Source organism: Rhinoraja longicauda, chromosome 25 (genome assembly GCF_053455715.1).
Source record: "Rhinoraja longicauda isolate Sanriku21f chromosome 25, sRhiLon1.1, whole genome shotgun sequence".
NCBI lineage: Eukaryota > Metazoa > Chordata > Chondrichthyes > Rajiformes > Arhynchobatidae > Rhinoraja > Rhinoraja longicauda.
In genome coordinates, this window is record NC_135977.1 from 12667103 (window position 1) to 12691799 (window position 24697).

The 24697-nt window shown below is 43.4% G+C and overlaps 1 protein-coding gene across 4 annotated transcripts in view; it reads right to left on the bottom strand.

Annotated features, from left to right (window-relative positions):
- ypel1 (yippee-like 1) overlaps positions 1-24228 on the bottom strand; it is a 79486-nt gene extending 55258 nt beyond the window's left edge. For 3 of the 4 annotated variants that reach the window (XR_013548891.1, XR_013548892.1, XM_078421434.1), the window contains exons 1-2: positions 23383-24228; positions 1659-1944 (exon numbers count right to left, since the gene is read on the bottom strand). Coding sequence is in view for 2 of the 4 variants with exons in the window: in XM_078421434.1 (XP_078277560.1) it covers positions 1659-1775 (117 nt within the window). In the remaining 2 variants the exon portion in view is untranslated. The remainder of the gene's footprint in view (positions 1-1658; positions 1945-23382) is intronic. The other variant, XM_078421435.1, reaches the window with a different exon arrangement.
- Positions 24229-24697: the final 469 nt, after the last annotated feature.

Here is a 24697-nt window from a genome sequence, read left to right on the forward strand (position 1 = left end):
CTGCGAGGCGAGTACAGCGGCGAGGCGATATCAGCGGCGAGGTGAGGAGATTACAGCGGCACGGCCGGGCAAGGCGAGGCAAGAGGCGAGGCATGTGTTTTGCGGAAAAATGTGAGGTGAAATCGGAATGGCGGAAATGATATAAGAAAGCGGAAACTATCCGCCAAATTCGGAAGGGTTGGGAGGTCTGCTAGTAGCAAGCAATTGAAAAAAAAACCACTTGTGAGCAATAAACTCAAGGTCGGTCGGTCATTAATGTTATTGCTCGAGAATTATTATAGCCCTCCAAAACCAACCCTACTTCCTTTTAAAGAGGTCCAGTGTTGAGGTCCTACTCAAATTCTGATGCATTACCCAAATCCACCTCCTGTCAGGCAAGTGATTATCTCCAAAACCACCAAGTTATCCAAGTATACGAGCCATCGAAACCAGATATTCAGAGAGAACACTGATACAGACCTTTCTGCCCAACAAGTTCATGCCAACAACCACTTTTACATCTTTCCTATCCCAAGCCATTTTATTTTTCCCACATTCTTATCAATGCTCCCAAGATTTTACCATTTTAGGAGCAATTTAAAGTGGCCAATTAACCTAGCAACCAACACATCTTTAGGATATGGGAGGAAACAAAAGCACCTGAAGGAAACCATTATTGCCAGAGAGAGTGGTGCTGTCTGTGTGGAGTTTACACAGAAGTCAGGATTTAACTTGTGTCACTGGTGCTGCAAGGCAACAGCACTATTACCTGTGCCACCGTGCACCGCTTAAATGGAGTTTAGATAGGATTAACTGTCAAAAGGGAAACAGGTGCACTTCTACATAAGTTGCCAAAAGCCACATGGAGATGCAGCATGTAATTAAAATGGCAAATGATATGGTAACATTTATAACAAGAGGATTTGAATACAAAAATAGGGAAGTTTTATTGCAACTGTACAGGTCTTGGGGAAGATATATCCCCTGCTGAGTCTAGGAACAGAGGGCTCTGATTCAGAATAAGCGACATGGCATTTTTGGTCAGAGGCGAAATTTATGAAACTTGGAATACTCCACTCTAAATAGCTTTGAAGACACAGTTGTGACGTTTCTTCAAAAATAAGATTGGTCGATTTTTGAAAATTAAGAGTGAAGGTAGTGGACTAGTGATAGAAAAATGCTAGAGGTAAAGATCACAATCTTGATAATTGGCAGAGCCTCCCCCTTATTGTATTTCTTATGTTGCTAGTGTGTTATGCCTATGGTAAATCTAGCTATCCAACTAGTACAATTTTCCCTGCATTTATCACACTTGGAGACATTCTAGAACACATTATCCTTCTGTTTCAAAACGTTTTGCCTAATTCACTCTGGTTCATTTGTTTTAAATCTGTAACAACTTACTCTCCTGCCAATAAAATAGTTGCTTCTTGTCCATTCCATCAAAAGTCATTATAATCTAAGAGCTCAGATGATTTGAGTTCCTGCCAAATACATTGAAATATTCTCTGGTAGTTTGCTAGACTACAATTAGCTCACTCAGCATTGATTAAAGTTGAAATGGAAGGCTTAGCCTTTCTACTTACTAGCAGGGACATCCAAAAATCCATGGATTTACAAGCACAACATTAGAAAAAAGCCCCCCGTTAAACCTCTACTTTCCCCCAGCTGCTACTTACCTTAGAAATTAATTCATCATGATTTGCAAGATGAGCTCGACAGTGAATGCAGCTGTATGTCCGGTGGCAGTTTGGCAGATAAGCCTGGAAGGTTTTTGATTTTGTCATCTTCACCATTTCCAACGGATGTTCTTCGCTGCTGAGCTCAGGGCTGGCAGTCGAAGAGTTACAGGCCTGGTGCACTCTCTGACAGAAGAAACACTGGAAAACGCAAGCAAAAGCCGTCGTTGTACAGGAGTGTGTGTGGCCTTCTCCACACAGACACCACGAGGGAAACTGTCAGAACCTACAAAGGGAAATCCAGAAGGTCCACATTAGCAAAAGGCAATAAAGACAGAGGAATACATTCACTGAACAAAGTTGGGAATTACACTGCTGGGTTCGATGCGACAGGTGATATTTTATCATGTAGGGGTATTAAATTGCTTGTAACCAAGGAAAATAGAGGGAATTAAGAAACTCCTAATCCAAGGCAGTTTATGCATTTCAAATCATATTTGAGCAACAATTATTTATTTTTAAGTCAGTATTATTACCCACTACCCTCGTCAAATTAGGTTACTTAGTATTTCACATTCACCCAGTTTGGGAAAAGGCATCACTTCTTATTTAGAGAATTTTTACAGCCTTCAGACTTGACATAAAATTCTACAACTTTAAATAACTCTCCTGCTCTGGACCAAAAAAGGCAATTTCTGCAGCAATTCGCCCATTTATGATATTGGTTAGGCTTTTTCCCATCTTTATTAGTACAACTAGCTTGCTGGCTATGAACTGTAGCCCTGCATTTCAGTTTTATATGCTTTTCTTTATATTCTCACCCTCTAACTGCTTTTATCAAATCAACTGGATGACCTCCACAATTTATCCCCATGGTAATCCTGACCTCACCCTATCAGAGACATTCCCTTTGTCCCACCAACACCTTCTTTGCTATTTCAAGTTAACTGCATTCCCTCGTCCCCAGTTCTGACAGTCTTTGATCTTATTTTTTTCTCTCTTTCCACTGATACACTTTGACTTGCTAAACGTTTCCAGCATTTTCCATTTTTATTTCAGATTTCCATCATCTAGTTTTTTATGGGTGGGGGGTGTCCTTCAAAAACAGAATTTTTGAAATTTAAAACAAATTAAAAGGAAAACAGATCAGTTAGATCTGTGGAGAAATTGATGCAAAGATAGCAAGATCCACAAAGAGGATGATTTGATGTTCTCCCACTTATTCTAAACTTCAAAACAAACTTACAAGTTTCAACCATATAAAATCATAGTTTTGATTGCTCACCCCTTCCACTGTGTTTACCACATGCTTTAAATTCAAGTTCTAAAACCACAGCAACAAATTAGCTCCAGTCCCACTTACTCATTTGTTGATTGTGGTATCTTGGTGTGGCAAAATTGCCTGTAGTGTTTACAAACATACGTCACTGTATTTCAAATAGCAATTCATTGGTTGCGAGATACTTTGATGCAACTTGATATGTGATAAGTTATTATATAGTTGCAAGTGCATTCACCTCCTTCCTGGAGTTTCAATCAACTTAGCTTTTCAGCTTCCTGTCAATACCCATAGCTTTAAAGAATTTACCACTTTGCATGGTGCCATTGAGTCAATTGTTCCTGCCAGCTCTTTACTAAAACAAACAAGTTTGACTTTTATATTCCATTATCTCCAAATATCTGCATATTCCCTAGCTTCATTTATTCAATTTTCAGTTTTAGAATCTGTTCCCGGCTTTGGTACTTTATCCTTGCATTTTATTGCCTCATAACAATAGTTTCCTAACACTGAATCATTCTGATGAATCTATCCTTTACAATAGTTATCAGTCAATCATACCACGTAGAAAAGATCCTCCCCATGGCTTGTCCAACAATTGTACAATCATTACATCAAGTCTAAGGTGACACCCCTCCTCTCCTCCCCCCCCCCCCCCCCCCCCCCTCCCCCCTCGCTGCTAGTCCTATACAAATTGTAACTACATCTAACCAAACATTCTTGGACTACTCTGAATTTCGAACTCATGTTGTTTGCCAAACAACCCATCAACTAAAAAATTTCAACTAAAACTAAAAGCATGGGTTGGGAAAGGTTCTGACTATCTACCCCATTTATGCCTCTCAATGTTATACACTTCCATCAGGTGTATAGGAAAATAACTGCAGATGCTGGTTCAAATTGAAGGTAGACACAAAATGCTGGGGTAACTCAGTGGGTCAGGCAACATCTCAGGAGAGAAGGAATGGGTGACGTTTCAGATCGAGACCCTTCTTCAGATTGATGTCAAGGGAGGGGGCGGGACAAAGATAGGATGTAGTAGGAGACAGGAAGACAGTGGGAGAACTGGGAAGGGGGAGGAGAAAGAGGAACAGAGGAACTATCTGAAGTTGGAGAAGTCAATGTTCATACTGCTGGGGTGTAAACTGCCCAAGTGAAATATGAGATGCTGTTCTTCCAATTTGTGCTGGGCCTCACTATGACAATGGAGGAGGCCCATGACAGAAAGGTCAGACTGGGAGTGAGAGGGGGACCTGAAGTGCTGAGCCAACGGGAGATCAGGTTGGTTAAGGCGGACTGAGCGAAGGTGTTGAGCGAAACGATCGCCGAACCTGCGTTTGGTCTCGCCGATGTAGAGAAGTTGACATCTGGAACAGCGGATACAATAGACGAGGTTGGAGGAGATGGAGGTGAACCTCTGCCTCACCTGGAAAGACTGTTTGGGTCATTGGATGGAGTCGAGGGGGGAGGTAATGGGACGGGTGTTGCATCTCCTGCGGTTCCAGGGGAAAGTACTTGGGGAGGGGGTGGTTTGGGTGCGAAGGGACAAGTGGACCAGGGGGTTACGGAGGGAATGGTCTCTGCAGAAAGCAGAAAGGGGTGGAGATGGGAAGATGTGGCCAGAAGTGGGATCCCGTTGGAGGTGACGGAAATGTTGGAGGATAATTTGTTGTATACGACGGCTGATGGAGTGGAAGGTGAGAACAAGGGGGACTCTTATCCTTGTTACGAATAGGGAGAGGGGGAGCAAGAGCAGAGCTGCGGGATAGAGGAGACCCCAGTGAGAGCCTTATCTAGAATGGAAGAGGGGAACCCTCGTTTCCTAAAGAATGAGGACATCTCTGATGCCCGAGTCTGAAACCTCATCCTGGATGCAGATGCGGCATAGACGGAGGAATTGGGAGTAGGGGATAAAGTTTTTACAGCAAAGAGGGTGGGAAGAAGTGTAGTCAAGATAGCTGTAGGAGTCAGTAGGTTTGTAGTAGATGCCAGTCACTAGTCTGTCTCCTGTAATGGAGATGGTGAGATCTAGAAACGGTAGGGAGATGTCGGAGATGGTCGAAGTATATTTAAGAGCAGGATGGAAATTAGTGGTGAAATTTATGAAGTCAGTGAGTTCGACACTTCCATCAGGTCTATGCTCAAACTCTGGCTCCAGAAAAAAACAATCCAAGTTTATCCAACCTTTCCTTGCAGTAATACTCCCTTATCAAGGCAGCATTCCAGTCAATCTCTTCTGCACCCTCTCCAAAGCCTCTACAGTTTCTGTAATGAGGTGACCAGAACAGCATGCAATACTCCAAATGCGACTTGACCAAAGTCTTATAGAGCTGTGTCATGACTTCTCAACTTATACTCAATGCACTGACCAATAAAGGTGAGTATACCATGCACCTTGCCATTATCTTCTTGTGTTGCTAATTTCAGGGAGTTATGAACATTGACCAGCATATCCATCTGCACATCAATGCTTTTAAGGATAAAGGGCACGTGCTGGAGTAACTCAGCAGGTCAGGCAGCACCTCTGGAGAATATGGATAGATGATGTTTCGAGTTGGAACCTTTCTTTAGACCAATAGTGGGGAGGGGGTGGAAGAAAGAAAGCGAGAGGCAGGACAAATAATGCCAGGCAAAGGGGGTTTTGGTAGGCAGATGGTTGGAACAAAGGCCAGAGATTGAAACCAAGTCTGAGAGGCAAATGGATTGAAGAATTGCAAATTGTGAAGTCAGAGGAAGGAATGAGATGAGGGGGAAGGGGAGAAATACACGAGAGTCCAGGTAAGGGGGAAGGTTGCAAGGGTTACGTAAAATTGGAGAATTCAACATTCGTATAATAAGGTTCTAAGCTACCCAAGCTGAATATGAGGTGCTAGACATAACAGAAAGGACAGAATGGGAAGGGGAGTTGTAATGGTTAGCACCCAGAGATCCAGAAGACCTTGGTGGACCAAGCACAAGTGTTTGGCAAAACGCTCAGTGAGTCTGCACTTGGTCTCGCACATGTACATCAGGAATATCGGATGCATTAGATGAGGTTAGTAGGTACTTTTAAGGGTCTTGTCCTTAACCGTAATCTTTCTTACCTCTTAAAGTGCAACACCTCACATTTGCTCAGATTAAACTCCATTTGCTATTTCCCTGTCCACATTCTGCTGTATACTTTATACGAACCAACCCATCTATATTTATGTCAAATGTAATTTATATACATCACAAACAGAGGTCAGAGCACAGATCTCTGTGGACCACCACTGGGCACAGACCTCCAGCCACAACAATATCATTCCACCACATCCCTTTGCTTTCAATGAGTAAGCCAGTTCTGAATCTATACAACCTATTCACCATGAATCCAGTGCATGTTAATCTCCTGGATCAATCAGAACTTGGTTTAAATATTTTATTAAAATCCATGTTTACAGGATCCATCGCCCTTAACTTCATCGATCACCTTGACACTTCAATAAACTCAATAAAGTTAGTACAACATGACCTACTGCATAGAAAGCCATGTTGACTGTCCCCAATTAGCCCATTCCTTTCCAAATGGAGTAAATTCAGTCCCAAAGAATCCTCACCAATAGTTTCCCTACCACTGACATGAGGCCTGCAATTCCCAGGATTATCTCTACTTCCCTTCTTAAACAAAGAAACAACTGGCTATTATCCAGTCCTCTGGGACTTTGCCTGCATCTATCTTCAAGGACCCTATAAACTCTGCTTTCACCTCGCTTAATAAACTGGGATAGATGACACCAGGCTTCCTAAGACTCCTGCTGCTAACACTGCCTCCTTCATGATCACAAACTGCCCTCGCATATGCATTGATCTCACCATTTTCCACAGATACTAATGCAAAGTACTCCCTTTCTGTCCTGGGCCTCCTCCATGGCCAGTACGAGGCCACATACAAACTGGAGGAACAGCATCTCATATTTATATAATGGTATGAACATTGGATTTTAGCTCCAATGTTCAGTGACTACAAAATACCCCCCCCCCCCCTTACATTTCTACATCTTTATCTGTTGCCTGGATTCCAAAATTATACTTCAAGTGTTTGTTAAAGCCCTCCAGAATTAGATAGAATAGAAAAGTGCAACAAGATTTATGCTGCAACAGTAAAAGGAAACTTTTTTAAAAAAGTCAAGGCCTACTTTTAAAAAGTCAGGGCCGACAATTCATCATTCATAGTGACACCCTCATTTCCCACCAAGCTTCATTTCATCAATTTATTAAGTAAAGCAAATCATAATATTCCATCCAAAGTAATCAAACTAGACAAAGCTGCATCCATTTTGTAACCCACTTCTGTTATATTTAGTGTCAGCGGTTTATTGATTAAAAAAAATTTTTAAATGAGAAATTTTAAAAATGACCCAATAATAACTACATTTGATTTGTGGTAATTGAGAACTGAGAACATGGTTTTAATCACATATGGTTTATTTATCACTTCATGTCGAAGTACAGAGTTCAGAGCCCGAGGTACAGTGATTGTTTACCTGACGCAAGATCTCTTTCCCAATAAAGAACCTCCCACAATTAATACAAATCAAAGGTTAATCCACAAGAAAATACGTGCAGGATTAGACTGCCTAGCTCAAGTCAGCCTAGTCATGCAATTATAATCATGGCAGATCTAACCCAAAATCCACAAACAGAACTGTCCTGACAGACGCATTGTTTCTGCTTGTTCATGTCCCACTGAATTTATTTCCACGTACCTTGACTCCATCATGTCCCCCCCTGGTCCAATCCCTCCCAACCTATGCCCAAGACACCTCACAAGCTCTTCGTCTCAATAATTGCCCTTTTCCAGGCCCCCACTCCCTCATCTTTACTATTGATGCCCAGTCACTCTACACCTCCATCCCCCACCAGGTAGGTCTTAAAGCCCTCCGTTTCTTCGACTGCAGAACCAGCCATTTTCCGTCCATCAATACTCTCTGCCTAGCGGAGCTGGTCCTCATCCTCAACAAATTCAAGGCGAAGCGATAGGTACTCGCATGGGCCCTAGTTATGCCTGCCTCATTGTAGGGTACGTCGAACAATCACTGTTCCAAGCGTACACTGACCCTATCCCCGAACTCTACCTCTGCTACATTGACGACTGCAGGTGCTACCTCCTGCACCCATGGAGAACTCACTGACTTCAACTTTACCACCAATTTCCATCCTGCACTCAAAATCACTTGGACAATCTCCGACATCTCCCATTTCTAGATCTCATCATCTCCATCACAGGAAACAAACGATTGACCGACATCTACTACAAACCTACTGATCTCTCATAGCTATCTAGACAACACTTCTTCCCACCCTGCTTCCTGGAAAGACTTGATCCCCTACTCCCAATTCCTCCGTCTATGCCACATCTGTTCCCAGGATGAGGTTTTCCATGCCAGGGCATCGTAGATGTCCTCATTCGTTAGGAAATGGGGGTTCCCCTCTTCCGTTATAAATGAGGCTCTCACTAGGGTCTCCTCAATACTCCACAGCTCTGCTCTTGCTCCCCCTCCTCCCATTCATAACAAGGACAGAATCCCCCATGTCCTCACCTTCCACCCCATCAGCCATTGAACACAACATATAATCCTCCAACATTTTCCCCACCTCCAACTACTGGCCACATCTTTCCATATCCATCCCTTTCCGCTTTGGAGGAACAACACCTTATAATTTACTTGGGTAGTTTACACTCCAGCGGTATGAATATGGACTTCTCTAACTTCAAATAGCCCTTGCTTTCCCTTTATCCCCTCCCACTTCCCAGTTCTCCCACTAGTTTTACTGTCTCCGACTACATTCCATCTTTGTCCCACCCACTCCCCTGACATCAGTCTGAAGGGTCTCGACCCGATGCGTCACCCATTCCTTCTCTCCAGAGATACTGCCTGTCCCGCTGAGTTACTCCAGCATTGTGTCTACCCTCAGCTTCTCGTTTGTGCCATATCCATCGATTTGCCAATCATTCAACAACGTATCTACTTCCACTTCACTAGCTGCCACAACACTGACAGAGATGTATTGGCGTCTGCAGGAAAAAAATTCTATGCACCTTGATTTTTAAATGACCACCCCTTTACCTTATACCAAGGTCCTCTCATTTAATACTCTCCCAATTGCGAAAACATCTCAACATCTAGTATGCCACATTCCAATAAAACCATCCCTCATTCTTTTAAACTCCACAGAATGCAGACCCAACCAGTGTAGCCTCTTGTAAGGACAACGTTCTCATTCCAGGAATTAGTCTGGTGAATCTCATTTGGAGTGTCTAAGATTAATTTATCCTTTCTTGGTTAAGGGCCCAAAATCGCATTATTTTCAGAAGAGTAAAGATGAGAAAATTAAGTGCCCAACAAGAGGGTAAAATTTTACAATTGCGCCATGTTTGTTCCTTTGCCATAATAAAAGCACAAATTGTCCAATACAATGAGAATAAATCCATATCAGTTTACGAATGGCCTGTACCAAAGAGGTAACATGACTAACAATGACAGCCACCTTCAATCTTTAGAGATATGGAGCAAAACAGGTCCAAATCAAGAGGAGATGTCCCAGTTTGATGAAGGCAGCACTAACATAGAGAAGGAAGATGATATGGTAGAAAAGTTTACGATGAGAATTACTGAATTGGATACAGAACTGAATGCACAGCTGCCAACCAAATAGCACAGTTAGAGATGCTAAGCATTCAAGGAGTCGATAAATTTATCAAGCCAGGCTCCATTCTGCATGCGCATCCAGATTTCAAAGAACCAGCTAGACATGATCAGAAGGTTACACAAGAATATTCTGAGGGATAATATGAATATGCATTTAGATGGACAAGGGAGATTAGGGATAGTCAGAACGATTTTGTACGTGGGAGATTAGGACTCGCGTATATTTTTGACGGTGTGTCCAAAAATGTTGATGAGGGCAGAGTTCTAGACGTTATATATCAATTTTGGCAAGGCATTTGACAAGGTTCCACATGGTAGGCTGCTCTAGAAGATTAGATTGCATTGGATCCAAGGGGAGATAGCTGACGCGATAGAAAATTGGTTGCATGGAAGGAAGTAGAGGATGACGATGGAAGGCTGTTCTTCGGACTGGAGGCCTGTGACTTGTGGCGTGCCTCAGTGTTCGGTGCCAACCCCATTGCTGTTTGTCATCTATATCAATAATATGGATGAGAACGTACAAGGCCTGATTAGTAAATTTGCAGATGACACTAAAATGGGTGGTATTGTAGGTAGTGAAGATGGTTGTCACAAATTGCAGGAGGATCTTGATCAATTGGGCAGGAGGCCTGAGAAAATAGTTAATGGAATTTAATAGAGAAATGGGAGGTAATGCATTTTGGGAAGTCTAACCAGGGCAGGACCTACACGGTGAATAGCAGGGTCTGGGGAGTGTTGTAGAGCAGAGGGATCTAGGAGTGCAGGTATACAATTTCTTGAAAGTGGCATCACAGGTAGATAGGGTGGTGAAGGCAGCTTTCGGCCTTCACCAGAGTATTGAGTACAGCAGTTGGGAGGTCACATTACAGTTGTACAAAACATTGGTGAGGCTGCATTCGGTTTTGGTCATCTTGGTAGAGAAAAGATGTTGATAAGTTGGAAAGGGTGCAAAGAAGAATCATGAGGATGTTGTCTGGTCTCGAGGGTCTGAGCTATAGGGAGAGGTTGAGCAAGCTAGGTCTTTATTCCTTGGAGCTCAGGAGGAGGGGTGATCTTGGAGGTGTACAAGATTATGAGAGGAATCGATAGGGTAAACGCAGAGTCTCCTTCCCAGAGTAGGGGAATCAAGAACCAGCAGGCAGAGGTTTAAGGTGAAGGGGGGGGAGGATTTAATAAGAACATGAGGGGCAACTTTTTTTTTCATACAAAGGGTGGTAGATATATGGAACGAGCTGTTGGAGGAGGCAATTGAGAAGGTGGTGGGGGGGGAGAAGATATTTATTACCATGAAAACATTAATAGTTCCATTTCACACCACTGCAAAAGCTTGATACTACACTGCCTAGTTCAAACACAACCTTCTCCATTTGCCAAGCTCTTTCACAGTAACTATTCTGACAAGACCTGTAGCATGAAAATTCATTCCATATGTACAGTCATTTCTTTATTTTTAAAGATATTTTTTATTTTACAGATATGTGACATAAATGTGAAACTCCATTCATCGTTGGTATAAATAGTATCAATGCGTTTTAAAGAGCAGCCAAATAAAGTACAAGCAGACAGGAAAAAGGATATGCTGACAAGACAAGATGAAATAGCATAGGAGTCTTGTTTGTATTATAAAACAAATGGGCCAAATGGCTCATTTCAATGCTGAAATGTTATGTACACCCATTAGAGTAACACCAGAAATCACCACAAAAGCTTCTGAATGGCCATAAAACTTAACCATTTCTGTGATGCCCTCTGGAAAAAGAAACAACCTATTTTTCTCCGGCCTGCGATCCTACCCCAAATGGTTGAACATACAAACATGACAAGACAAGACTGATGGAATCAAGTCTGTCCTTTATTCATTACTGAAACATCTTACCATGGTAGTTGTTTTCCTTTTTCCTAGTAGAATACAATGCCCAGATATTTTGGTATCCCTATTATACAACATCCAGGTTTTTGAAATGCACAAAATAAAAACCCCACTGATGAGAATTCCTGTCTGGTGATCAATAATTTTCTGCATTCCAAACAGGTCTCAACTAAGCTAGTAAGCTAAGCTCTAAAGAGGAATTTCATAACATTAGAGGCAATATACAAATGCAGGCTATTGTAATCAGAACAATTTATATTACATAAGACTATGTGCAAGATACATCTTCTGGATGCACTGGGACGCATCCTCAGTGATGTGACCTGGGGTTATCGGGTGTTTCGGGTCTCACAACCCAGACAATTCAAAAGAAAATTACAAAACCAAATTTGACACAAAGGTGCTGCAGCGAGCTAGTGAAAAAGAGAAATATGGAGGGATTGCTTCAGGCATTATAGATCTTAAATGCTCAAAGTTAATACAGCCAATATTAAAGTGTTTAAAAAACTATGTGAACCATGTTATACCATTCTATGCTTTCATCATCTATGAAAGTAAATAGTGGATCAACTCCAGAAACGTCCTCCAGCTCCACATGGCACCCCACAAGCTATGGAAACATGTCAGAAACAGTAGCCCTGGCAGAATGACTGCAGATATGACAATGACAATGGCACCCAATCTCCATCCCCAATCCCACGTGACAAAATAACCTAATGTAAAGACGTTCCCCTCCCACTCCCCTGCACAATTTACTGCAAAGCATTACTAATAGCTACTTCATTTTAACTCAAAACTTGCTAAAGAATTTAAAAAAGAGGACAGAGAGAAAAAAATGGATAGAATTATGGAGAAATAAAATGGAACGCCTACTGTAAATGCATGTTTGATGGTTGGTGTAGCCCAATTCCATGCTGTATGACTCAGTCTGTTCAGTCTTTGGTCATTAATTTTAACCTACAACTTGAATGTTTGCACGTAACATCATACATTTTGCTGACTGTCGCATTGCTTCTCAAAATGTAGCTCCTACCCATTGCTTAAAATCTGTTACATGTCAAGATTACAGTTTATATGGCTCTTGATAGTAATGGGTTTAAATCTCAGATCTGTACTGTTATGGAATTGGTTAATGCATGTTAAGAAGGGTCTCGACCCAAACCGTCACCCATTCCTTCTCTCCAAAGACGCTGCCTGTCCCGCTGAGTTACTCCAGTATTTTGAATCTACCTTTAAGTTGACATTGATATTGAAGTTCCTGAAGCCAAAAGAAAAAATGGAAAATATGGTTGGGAACAATAAAAAACACATGAATTGACTGTCATTTGCCAATTTTTATTCCAATACTATTAACCAGGAACCGCAAGGTCCTCGACCGTAGAACCAGCCAATTCCCATCTAACAACACTCTCCTCCGCCTAGCAGAGCTGGTTCTTACCCTCAACAACTTCTCCTTTGACTCCTCCCACTTCCTCCAGACCAGAGGCGTAGCTATGGGCACTCGCATGGGGCCTAGCTACGCCTGCGTCTTTGTCGGGTACGTCGAACAATCCCTGTTCCGGGCGTACACCGCCCCCATCCCCGAACTCTACCTCCGCTACATCGACAACTGCATTGGTGCTACCTCTTGCACCCATGCAGAACTCTTTGACTTCATACACTTCACTTCCAATTTCCATCCTGCCCTTAAATATACCTGGACCATCTCCGACATCTCCCTCCCGTTTCTGGACCTCACCATCTCCATCACAGGAGACAGACTAGTGACGGACATTTACTATAAACCCACTGACTCGCACAGCTATCTGGACTACACTTCTTCCCACCCGGTCCCCTGCAAGAAGTCTATCCCCTACTCCCAATTCCTCCGTCTACGCCGCATTTGCGCCCAGGATGATGTGTTTCACACTAGGACGTCAGAGATGTCCTCACTCTTCAGGAAACGGGGCTTCCCCTCTTCCATTATAGATGAGGCTCTCACTAGGGTCTCTTCTACATCCCACAGCTCCGCTCTTGCTCCCCCTCCCCCCCACTCGCAACAAGGACAGAATCCCCCTCGTTCTCACCTTCCACCCCACCAGCCAGCGGATCCAACAAATCATCCGCCAACATTTCCGTCACCTACAACGGGACCCCACCACTGGCCATATCTTCCCATCCCCTCCCCTCTCTGCGCTCCGCAGAGACCGTTCCCTCCGTAATTCCCTGGTCCACTCGTCCCTTGCTGCCCAAAGCACCCCATCCCCGGGGACTTTCCCCTGCAACCGCGCGAGATGCAACACCTATCCCTTTACCTCCCCCCTCAACTCCATCCAAGGACCCAAACAGTCTTTCCAGGTGACACAAAGGTTCACCTGCACCTCCTCCAACCTCATCTATTGCATCCGCTGCTCTAGATGTCAACTTATTTACATCGGCGAAACCAAGCGCAGGCTCGGCAATCGCTTCGCTCAACACCTGCGCTCGGTCCGCATTGACCAGGCTGATCTCCCGGTGGCCGAGCACTTCAACTCCCCCTCCCATTCCCAGTCTGACCTTTGTCATGGGCCTCCTCCAGTGCCATAGTGAGGCCCACCGGAAATTGGAGGAACAGCACCTCATATTTCTCCTGGGCAGCTTGCAGCCCAGTGGTATGAACATCGACTTCTCCAACTTTAGATAGTTTCTCTGTCCCTCTCTTCCCTCCTCCTTCCCAGATCTCCCTCTATCTTCCTGTCTCCACCTATATCCTTCCTTTGTCCCGCCCCCCTGACATCAGTCTGAAGAAGGGTCTCGACCCGAAACGTCACCCATTCCTTCTCTCCTGAGATGCTGCCTGACCTGCTGAGTTACTCCAGCATTTTGTGAATAAATACCTTCGATTTGTACCAGCATCTGCTGTTATTTTCTTATATTAACCAGGAAGGAATTAAACCATGAGTTGAGCACAACTTCAAATTTAATGAAGATGCATTCAGGAATGGTTGGAAAGAAGTGCAACATGTGACACAGGTCAGCATTTAAACAAGCGAACAATTTACCCATTTCACTTCAGAAACCCAACAGTGATGTTTCTGTGGCTTAAATGCAGATGTTTCTGCACACCCATTTCAATAGATCACATGTCTTCTGGCATCACAGCAACTGGAAACTAAAACTTTAATAGTGCCATAATATGACTGTGAACATTCCACGAGTGCAACTATTTGAATTCTGGTAAATCCAATTACACAAATTACTTCCTCAGCAACCCTTGCTTCACAGAATCCTTTTAATTTCCAAGTGTTCTAGATAAAATTTAAGCAATAAATTGACAAATTAAATAAGCATCAGACAGAATCAGATTCTATACTACATATGTAATGAAAACAGAAAAGTTTTATAAGTTTAAATCTTAACTGCTTCCTTCTCCAAAGCATCCTTTCTCATATGTTAAGTATTAATGCAGGTTTTTATTTCACATTTGCTTCTTAAACTCAATTACATGAGAAAATGCAAATGTCATGGATATAGAAACCACCCTCGCCAGAATGATTTAGGGGAAATTAACTGTATGCCATTGATAAAAAACAGAAAATACCAGAAATAGCCAGAAACTGCAGACAGGTCAATGAGTTTTTCATCAGACCTGGGAAAAAAAGGACAAGTTACAGAGAAAGGTGAGAGTTGAAAGGGGAGGAAAAAACAAATAAAAAGTCTTCACACTGTCCTGACTCACCTGGAGAGACAGGGCACATACGTGAGGATGCTATTCATTGACTATAGCTCTGCCTTCAACATGGTCATCCCCACCAAGCTCATCACCAAACTCCACCAGCTAGGCCTCAGCTCGTCGTTATGCGACTGGATCCTGGACTTCTTGATGGAGCGACCGCAGGCAGTGAGAATGGGCCTGCACCTGTCCTCCACTATCACCGCGAGTACCGGCACACCACAGGGCTATGTTTTGAGCCCTATGCTCTACTCCCTATTCACACACGACTGTGTTCCTGCATTTGACACCAACACCATTGTCAAGTTTGCAGACGACACAACGGTGATCGGGCTGATCACCAACGGTGATGAAACAAAACTACAGAGCGGAGGTGCAGAACCTGGCGGACTGGTGCTCAGTTAACAACCTGTCCCTAAACACCTCCAAGACCAAGGAGCTGATCATCAACTTCCGTAGATCACACAACGGGGAATATGCTCCGATCTTTATCAATGGGGACAGTGTGGAGAGAGTGTGCACCCCAAGTTTCTGGGCACTCACATTTCGGAGGATCTCACATGATCCACTAACACCGCTGCGCTGGTCAAGAAGGCGCAGCAACGACTGTTCTACCTGAGAACACTGAAAAAGTCTGGTCTGCCCCAATAGCTGCTGACGACCTTCTACCGCTGCACCATAGAGAGCATCCTAACGCATGGCATCCCTGTGTGTTACCTCAGCTGCACAGAGGCAGAGCGGAGAGCTCTTCAGCGGTTAGTCCACAGAGCTCAGAAGACTATCGGAACACAGCTACCAGCCTTGGAGGACATCTACAACACACGATGCCTCAGAAAAGCTACCAGCATTCACAAAGACTCCTCACACTCCTGCAATAGTCTGTTCGAAATTCTACTATCAGGCAGACGCTGCAAGGCCTTCTACGCCCGCACCTCCAGACTCAGGAACAGTTTCATCCCCAGGGCCGTAGCTGCTGAGCCGGATGGTCACATCGCACAGTGAACCGGCACAGACCTACTTGAACTTTACACTGTTTTAAACTGTTTCTAATTTGTTTCACTGGGTTGTATAAATTTATGCTGATTAGCTAATCGTATGGAAGGCGCATTCCCAATCTTGTTGTACCCCTGAACAATGACAATAAAGATATATTGTATTGTATTGTATTATATTTGTAAATATCTGCACATTGTACTTGTGTTCCAGTGTCACAGTGAGGCCCACCGCAAATTGGAGGAACAGCACCTCCTATTTCGCTTGGGCAGCTTAAAGCCCAGCGGTATGAACATTGACCTCTAACTTTAGATAGATCCTCTGTCCCTCCCTTCCCCTCCCAGTTCTCCCACTGTCTTCCTGTCTCCACCTATATCCTTTCTTTGTCCCCCTCCCCTGACGTCAGTCTGAAGAAGGGTCTTGACCCGAAACGTCACCCATTCCTTCTCTCCCGAGATGCTGCCTAACCCGCTGAGTTACTCCAGCATTTTGTGATACCTTCGATTTATACCAGCATCTGCAGTTATTTACCATAACAATTTAGAAAAACACCACCAGTGTTACTTTACATAACTCATTAGGAATTTAAGAAACAACTCAATTCAAACTTTCACACCATCCTTCCACTTAATAATCTCCAGAGTTGTTAAATTGGTAGCCTGAATACAAAGCAGCAAAGCTAAGGAACCAAAATCTGAAATAGGAAACAAGCCAAAAATGTTTTTAAAACGTAGTTCTATCATTTGGATGTATGAAGAGCTAACAAAAATTTCCAAGGTCTACAAAGATAGGCACAAATTGATGGTATACATTTGCCACACAAAGCAACACAGTAAAAAAAGTGCTGGAGTAACTCAGCAGTTAAGACTATATCTCTGGGGGACATGGACAGGTATCCATGTTTCTCCAGTCTTACACAGAAGACTAATGCAAGATAAGCAAAACAGAACAATGAAATTAATATGGTACTCTGCACTACATATGCATGTTACATGATGCTGAATGTTTGTTCCATCCCATTAAGATGCTTTTCTTGATGCACAAAGAGTGGCAAGTAGTTTTGGCTTTCAGCTACATGGGTTGCCAAAACATTTGCATTTAGTTATGGTACCAAAAAGCCAAAGGCTTAACACCACTGCAATTTAATGCGACATGTCACCAATGAGAGCTACAAGAATGAAAGCACATTCCATTTCCGAAATGATTATTAATCCCGATTACAAGTGCCAACTACAAGCAAGCAGTTAAGGGGAGGTGACAAGAATGTGGTTTAGAAAATAGAAATTTCTTCACTTCAATAAAATTATCCCCAGATTACAAATGCCAGACTTATGGACTCCTTATATATACGACTAAAGCTCTCATAATGTTATTAAACTCAAAAGTCCTACATAAATAGGTTTCTATGAATGGCAGAGCAGGTTTCCCCTCTCTCCACTTTTAATAATTGTTCTTTGTAATCATTCTTATGTGCATTTGATGCCATTCCTACTGGGGATGCAGCTACCATACTGAGCTATTTCTGTGCTATTTTCCAACGTGAACAGGCTCAGCTATGGACATCACAAAAACTGAAACCTGGGGACTGCATAAATGACTTTTTTTAATCTTGAGGATTTTGAATCAAAGAATGACTAACAAACTCACAGGTTTTATTACATGTCTTCATGTATAGTTTCAGATACGAGTCATTCTTCTCTTTAGCAATCCATCATGAGCCATGTCAGGTTTTTTAAAAAACTACATTTATAATTTATTCTGTTATAGTTGGATTTCTTAACTAGTTTGCACTTTTATATTGTTTTAAACAAGGAAGTATTCATTTCAATTAATGTTAGTTTGTCAGCAATTTACACTGTTTTCAATATTTGCAGTTTCATTTTCATTTTGCCAACTACAAAGCATCACCGAACTATACTTTCCATTCCAAACCCAAATCAAATTCAAATCAGATAGGCCATCTGGATTTTCATTCCCTCAGCAAGCTTCAGAATCTTTGCAAAAATTAACGCCAAATAAGTGGGTGAATGTAACACTAAACCTTTAGTTATGCGCATCCAATGGTCTTAATACCCTTGTAAATATGACGAATACAACTAAAACAAAAACAACCAATTTTGGTAAATACTCTGCTGTCCAAAACATGCCAGTTGATAGATGATGGTTAGTCAGTAACACCAGTTGATCTCCTGATGTCAGCCAGGGGCTCCCTCAGCAGTATCCCAATTCTTGAAGCCAGAAAACCAGCTTATACTGTGTTTGAGAGTCTATCTGACAAGTAGCATTGAAACAGGAATTGACCATACAGTCATCTATCCTTTTATTCCTACAATGAGATTGTAGTTGACTGATACCCTAATATTAATTTGTTATCTTTATCTCTAGATAGTTTCAATTAATGCTGCATCCAACTTCAGGAGAGCAAATTCCATATTTCCACTAACCTATTTGTGAAAAACACCTGCGCTCAATCCGCATTACCCAATCTGATCTCCCGGTGGCTGAGCACTTCAACTCCCCCTCCCATTCCCAGTCTGACCTTTCTGTCATGGGCCTCCTTCAGTGCCATAGTGAGTCCCACCGGAAATTGGAGGAGCAGCACCTCATATTTCGCCTGGGCAGCTTGCAGCCCAGTGGTATGAACATTGATCTCCAACTTTAGATAGTTCCTCTGTCCCTCTCTTCCCCTCCCCCTTCCCAGATCTCCCACTGTCTTCCTGTCTCCACCTATATCCTTCCTTCGTCCCGCCCCCGACATCAGTCTGGAGAAGGGTCTCGACCCGAAACGTCGCCCATTCCTTCTCTCCTGAGATGCTGCCTGACCTGCTGAGTTACTCCAGCATTTTGTGAATAAATACCTGTGAAAAATGTTGACCAGTCTGATCTCAGCCCATTTCAAGGTTAATAGTTTCAATGGATGCCCTAAATGAGAGGCAGACCCATGCTTTGTACAACTAATTATCACTTTCTAAATATTTCATTGATGCAAGAGCTCCCATTTCTTAGTACACAGTCAGTAATGTGTACATCTGGTTGCCTCTGCCACAGCTAATAGGTTCTCAATTAATTAACTTTTCTCTGGATGTGTTAGTTAGAAACAGATTGGGTAACTTCATATATCAATCTCCTGAACCCATACATCGTATTGTGCCTCCTGAAAATATTAATGATCTTTATAAATAGCATGCAGATAATATTTAAGACCTTTCATCTCACGAGTCACGTTCCCTACATTCGTTCCGACTGATTAGTACTCAAAAATTGCGAACAAGTGGCAAAATGTATGTGACTAGGGTTTACCTTGTGTAGAATTTTACTAAATGATTTCTAGAATGTTGCATTAACAATATCCAGTCATATTTCCCCGTAGACCAAATTGTACTAGATTAGTCAGACATGATTATCCTTAATTAATCTATGCTTTGATCAGCTGAAACTAATTCCACTGATCGATTCTACTAACTTCCTAATAAGGTCATATATGTTATTCTGCATGATTATGTTAATCCACTTTCACCTCATCTTTCATTAATTTGTCTGCTGTACTTGACTAGATTGGCCACACCACCACCACTCCACTGATGTCCATTTGGGTGCAGCTCTACTTCTGTGGTCCATTCTTTTCTTGTTATATTCTGAAAAATAATTTTAATAGGTTCTATTCCTGCTACAATACCACCATTACAGGTGTTCACAAGGATCTATCATTGGTCCCTATTTCTTGTGCATACTACCTCCAAGAGAACAATTCAAAATAAGTGTTGCTTTCAACAATTGCACCCAGTTTCACCTCACCTCCCAACTTCTATGCTCACCATTTAAATTAGTATTGTGCTTACTGGTGCATGACTGAAAGGGAATTTCCTCCAATTAAACACTGGAGAACATTGCAGCACATCCTTTGGTCCCTATGCTGTGGCATATTTGACTGGAGCTAAACATCTAGTCAGAAATTTATACCATGACACCATGATTATAGGCTCACGAGGTTAATCCCCGGGATGGCGGGACTGTCATATGAGGAAAGACTGGGCTTGTATTCACTGGAGTTTAGAAGGATGTGAGGGGATCTTATAGAGACGTATAAAATTATGAAAAGACTGGACAAGCTAGATGCAGGAAAAATATTCCCAATGTTTGGGGAGTCCAGAACCAGGGGCCACAGTCTAAGAATAAAGGGGAGGCCATTTAAAACGGAGGCGAGAAAAAACTTTTTCACCCAGAGTTGTGAATTTGTGGAATTCTCTGACACGGAAAGCAGTGGAGGCCAATTCACTGGATGAATTTAAAAGAGAGTTAGATAGAGCTCTAGGGGCTAGTAGATTCAATGGATATGGGGAGAAGGCAGGCACAGGTTACTGATTGTGGATGATCAGCCATGACCACAATGAATGGCAGTGCTGGCTCAAAGGGCAAAATGGCCTCCTCCTGCACTTGTTTTCTATAACTCAATTTTATCTTAATAACATCATCCAAATCGACCCTGCTTCTGCTCACCTTCTACTGAAAGTTTCCCCCATATCCATGTTACCATTTGACTGGCCATCCATTCCATAAAATTTAAGTTATCCAAAACTCTGCTGGTTATTATCTAGTACACCAGGTTATTATCTAGTACACCAGCAAAATTCTCATCCATGCTTTCTCCATGTCTCACCTTTTTTCCAGTTTTATAACCTTCACAAGTGTCCATTTGTTGCAGCTAGGATTCAGATGACAAGGACCGGTAGCCAAATCTGAAAGCCCCTCCCCATTCTTGTCTTAAACAAAAAGATCTAAAAAGACCTCTTTCACAATCTGTTTTAGTACTTCTTATTATGACTTGATATCAAATTGTGTTTAATAACACTTGTGAATCTTCTTGGGATGTGATTTGCTATCTAAAATTCAATGTTAAACAACAGGCTTGCTTCCCCCCCCCCCCTTCCCTTCTTAACCATTTACAACCATTAGCCATTGCCATCAACAACATTCAACTTGGTTTTAGAAAAGACAAGCTCCAACTGGGAAATGCAGAGAAACTTACAGAATCAGACATTTCAGGGCAATCTTATGAATGGGGGAGGGGGAAGTAATCCACTGACAGCAAGTACAAAAAATGGATTGTAAACAAAGGGGTCTTCAACTAACTAGTATTCCATAATCACTCTCCACAATGGAATAAATAATTGCCTGAGTAAATATAACTCCATGAGAAACTGCCTGAAACTTGCTGGTCTTCCAGTACAAGTAGCTGTCCACAACTCTTTGCACACTTCATGATCCAGGACTAGTACGGAGTGCAAAAAGCTGCACAAAAGATTTATTAGGAAATAACTATATTTTAAATGCCCTCTTGCCTTTGCTTATTGGAACTGTGACTTGGACTTTGTGCACAAGGAATGTGTGTGAATGGAAAAAATATCATTCCATTTGCTAACAAAATTTTACTTGTACTATTAAAGTGACATATTTGCCACATTATTTGTCACATATAAAGTGACATTATTGGTTGTAAAATTCATGAATAAAGGAGAATTCTTAAGTTTAAAAAAAAGTTGCAAAAACAACGTCCAGAGTGTAAATACAGCCAGATGGCAAAACAATTAGCTTTGGTTCCCCAGGCACATCCCCAATTAAGATGCAGCTGCCTGGCTTGGATAAATAACTTGCAAGTCTTCCTCCAACCACAAATCTTTGCATGGAAATACAAATATAAAACGACAGGCTGACGGAAGCTTTCAGCTTGCTGGTCTGCTTATGCGGACTCTCATGCAGCCTCCGAATTAGCCAATGACGTCACGCTGTCAAGTGATCGACGGAGGACGCCGAGATATTTACTCTGAAAAAGCGTCAAACCATTCACGGAACTTGGGTGACAAATGTGTCGGATTCAGTGGCCGCTACGTGACGTGAACACTCAACCGGCTTTTAATCGTTAGCTCTGCACAGCTGACCAAAAACTACCGAGCAGTTACACGGAACTTCCCACGTCAGTTGAAGTAGAGCGACCAATTAGCGCACAAAAACGAAACCAATCACCACTACAGCTGTTCTCCGAGTGGAACATCACTTCCGTATAAACAGCAGAAAACGGTGGAGTGGGGAGGGGGTGGAAATGGAGATAGAAAAATAACATTGTAGACTTCGAATATGCATCCAACATTATTCGCAACGAATTGCGTATCCATCATTGCGTAAGCTTGCGATAGACAGTCAGTGCATTTCAAAACTAAGGACAAAATATAATCTAATTTACCTCTTGTTTACGCAAGATGCCCTCATTTGACATTCACTACAGATCCCCAAATTACATTACAGCCCCTTCTTTTGATCTTGCCAATGTACCGGCAGTACGATCTACATACAATTAAACAATATACTACTTACAATACACTAAGCTACACTTATTTATAGATACCAAAAGGTGTAACTAAACATTCAAAGGAAACATTTTCCCGACATACGCCTTGTATACGTGCATTAAATCCAGCCCGTCATAGTACCTCGCTATGATTTCTCGAAAAGGGAAGTACATCCTAAGCTAATGCATCCCATTGTAAATACGGCAACTAACCCATAACACACACGTCCTGAATAAACTAGTTACATAATGCCGCATTTAGTTGTGACAGGTAGTCTCGCCAAGGAGGTTTACACATGGACTGCATTTTAAAAACACCCTAAATAGGGCACAGACATCGACAAGGTGTATCGGGCGATCAAATTTTACTCGTAATCTGCCTTAACTCCACAAAAAAAATCTTCGAGGCACACGGGTTGATTTTAAAAGTTTAATCAACCTGAGTTGTTTACAAGCGCTAGTTTTTTTTTACGTGAGCAAGAGTACGTGCAGCGGGATATTGATATCCCGCATCGCGGCACGTACCGTACAGTGGTTTCAAAACAATTGCAACTGAACTCTCCCAGGATGGATACTTCCAAAGAAACAAGTAAATCCGGATGACGGATGGTTCCCAAATACCCAACATTGACTTTTAAAGGCTAATTAAAACAGTTCAATTTTACTATAAGCAGTAAGCCCAGACGTTTCTACTGATGGATATCGACATTTGCTGGCACCTTTCATTGGGGGGGAGGGGGGAGGGGGGAGGGGGGAGGGGGGAGGGGGGAGGGGGGAGACAACAGCTTCCCCCTCCGTTCACAACTACCGCAACGCCTGGACGCCAGTGTAGATATCTCCTTCCACGCCAGTCGTCCCAGTGCCGCGATGTCCTTACCGTGGACTCAGCCGGCTGCGGGCTGGCTGGGACTCCGGACGGCTCGGCTTCCCTCGCCCGCTCACTTCCCGGTGCAATGCCCCCGGCGTTGCTTTCTGTTTGGGGTCCCCCACTCGGTCACTCGGTGCCCCCCGCCCTCTGGCTCACCCCGCCTCACCCCAGCGTTGCTGTTTGCTGGGCGCCGAGTAAGGGCAGTTCGAGATAGTTTCTCTTCCGTGGTGTTGGCACTGTAATCCCGGGCTCCCGAGTCCTACGGTCCGGGATAAAAAATTAATTCGGGCGGCTCGGCTGAATCCCTTCCCGTTCCCTACTCGCTCGGGCCGCCTCTCCTGTGCCCCGGATCCGGCTCGTTGTCCCGGCCTGGCTCGGTTTCACTGACCGTCCCGCCGGCGGGGGTCTGATTTTGTTTCGCGTCTCGATTCAGCCCGGGTCGGATTGAATGGGACGTAGGATGGGGTGTTCCTCACCCCGAGGCGGCTCGGGATCCGGACCTGCTCCTCAGCTCTCCGAATCCCGGCTGGGTTTTGTCCTCAGCCCGTGGCCGACCAGGCCCGGTTCGGCTCCCTCTCGGTGTCTGTTATTATTCTGCCTCGCGTACAGTTTTGCGTCGCCGCGCGGCCAATGGGAAGCGCGCGGCACCGGACGGTTTGTGTTTGAAGCGGGAGCGTGAGCACGTGGGGAGGGAGCGCGCGCGAGGCCGCGCCACCTCGCGAGGCCGTTGGCCACCGGCGGATTCTTTTTAAAAAATCATAAACGGCGCGTCTCGCGACCCTGATAGAGAGTGGGGAGTGGGGGGTGGGGGAAAATCACACACGTGACACGCGCGTCTGCGGCGCCTGAGCCGAACCCGTCCCGTCCCCCCTCCCCCCCCAGCGGCCGCGCGCCCGGTCCACGCGCACTCGGCACATCGAGATGCAAACAATAACAACGGCGCGCGCACACACACGTGGCACACGCGCGGGGATCACGTGGTCTGCGGCGCCAAAGACGTCAGTCTCCAAGGCGCAGCTTCAGCAAGGCAGTTGAAGGTGGATTTCATTTAAACCGCTTTCTTTTGTCCTTTCTCGTGGAAAGGTAATTCATTCGAAACATTCGTTTGGCTTTCCCACAAATGTTGCCTGGCACACTGGGCATTTTGGTTTATTCTGCTTTACATGCATTTTCTACCTTGATCTGAAATGACTTTTCCCAAATGCCAAAGCCCCCTCCAAATATAACAGGGTCGTTCTTGATCAAGAAACTCAACGGAACTAGATCTAAAACTACGATGAATACACAAAGGTGACGTTAAATCCTCATTCAGTGCCTTTTACCA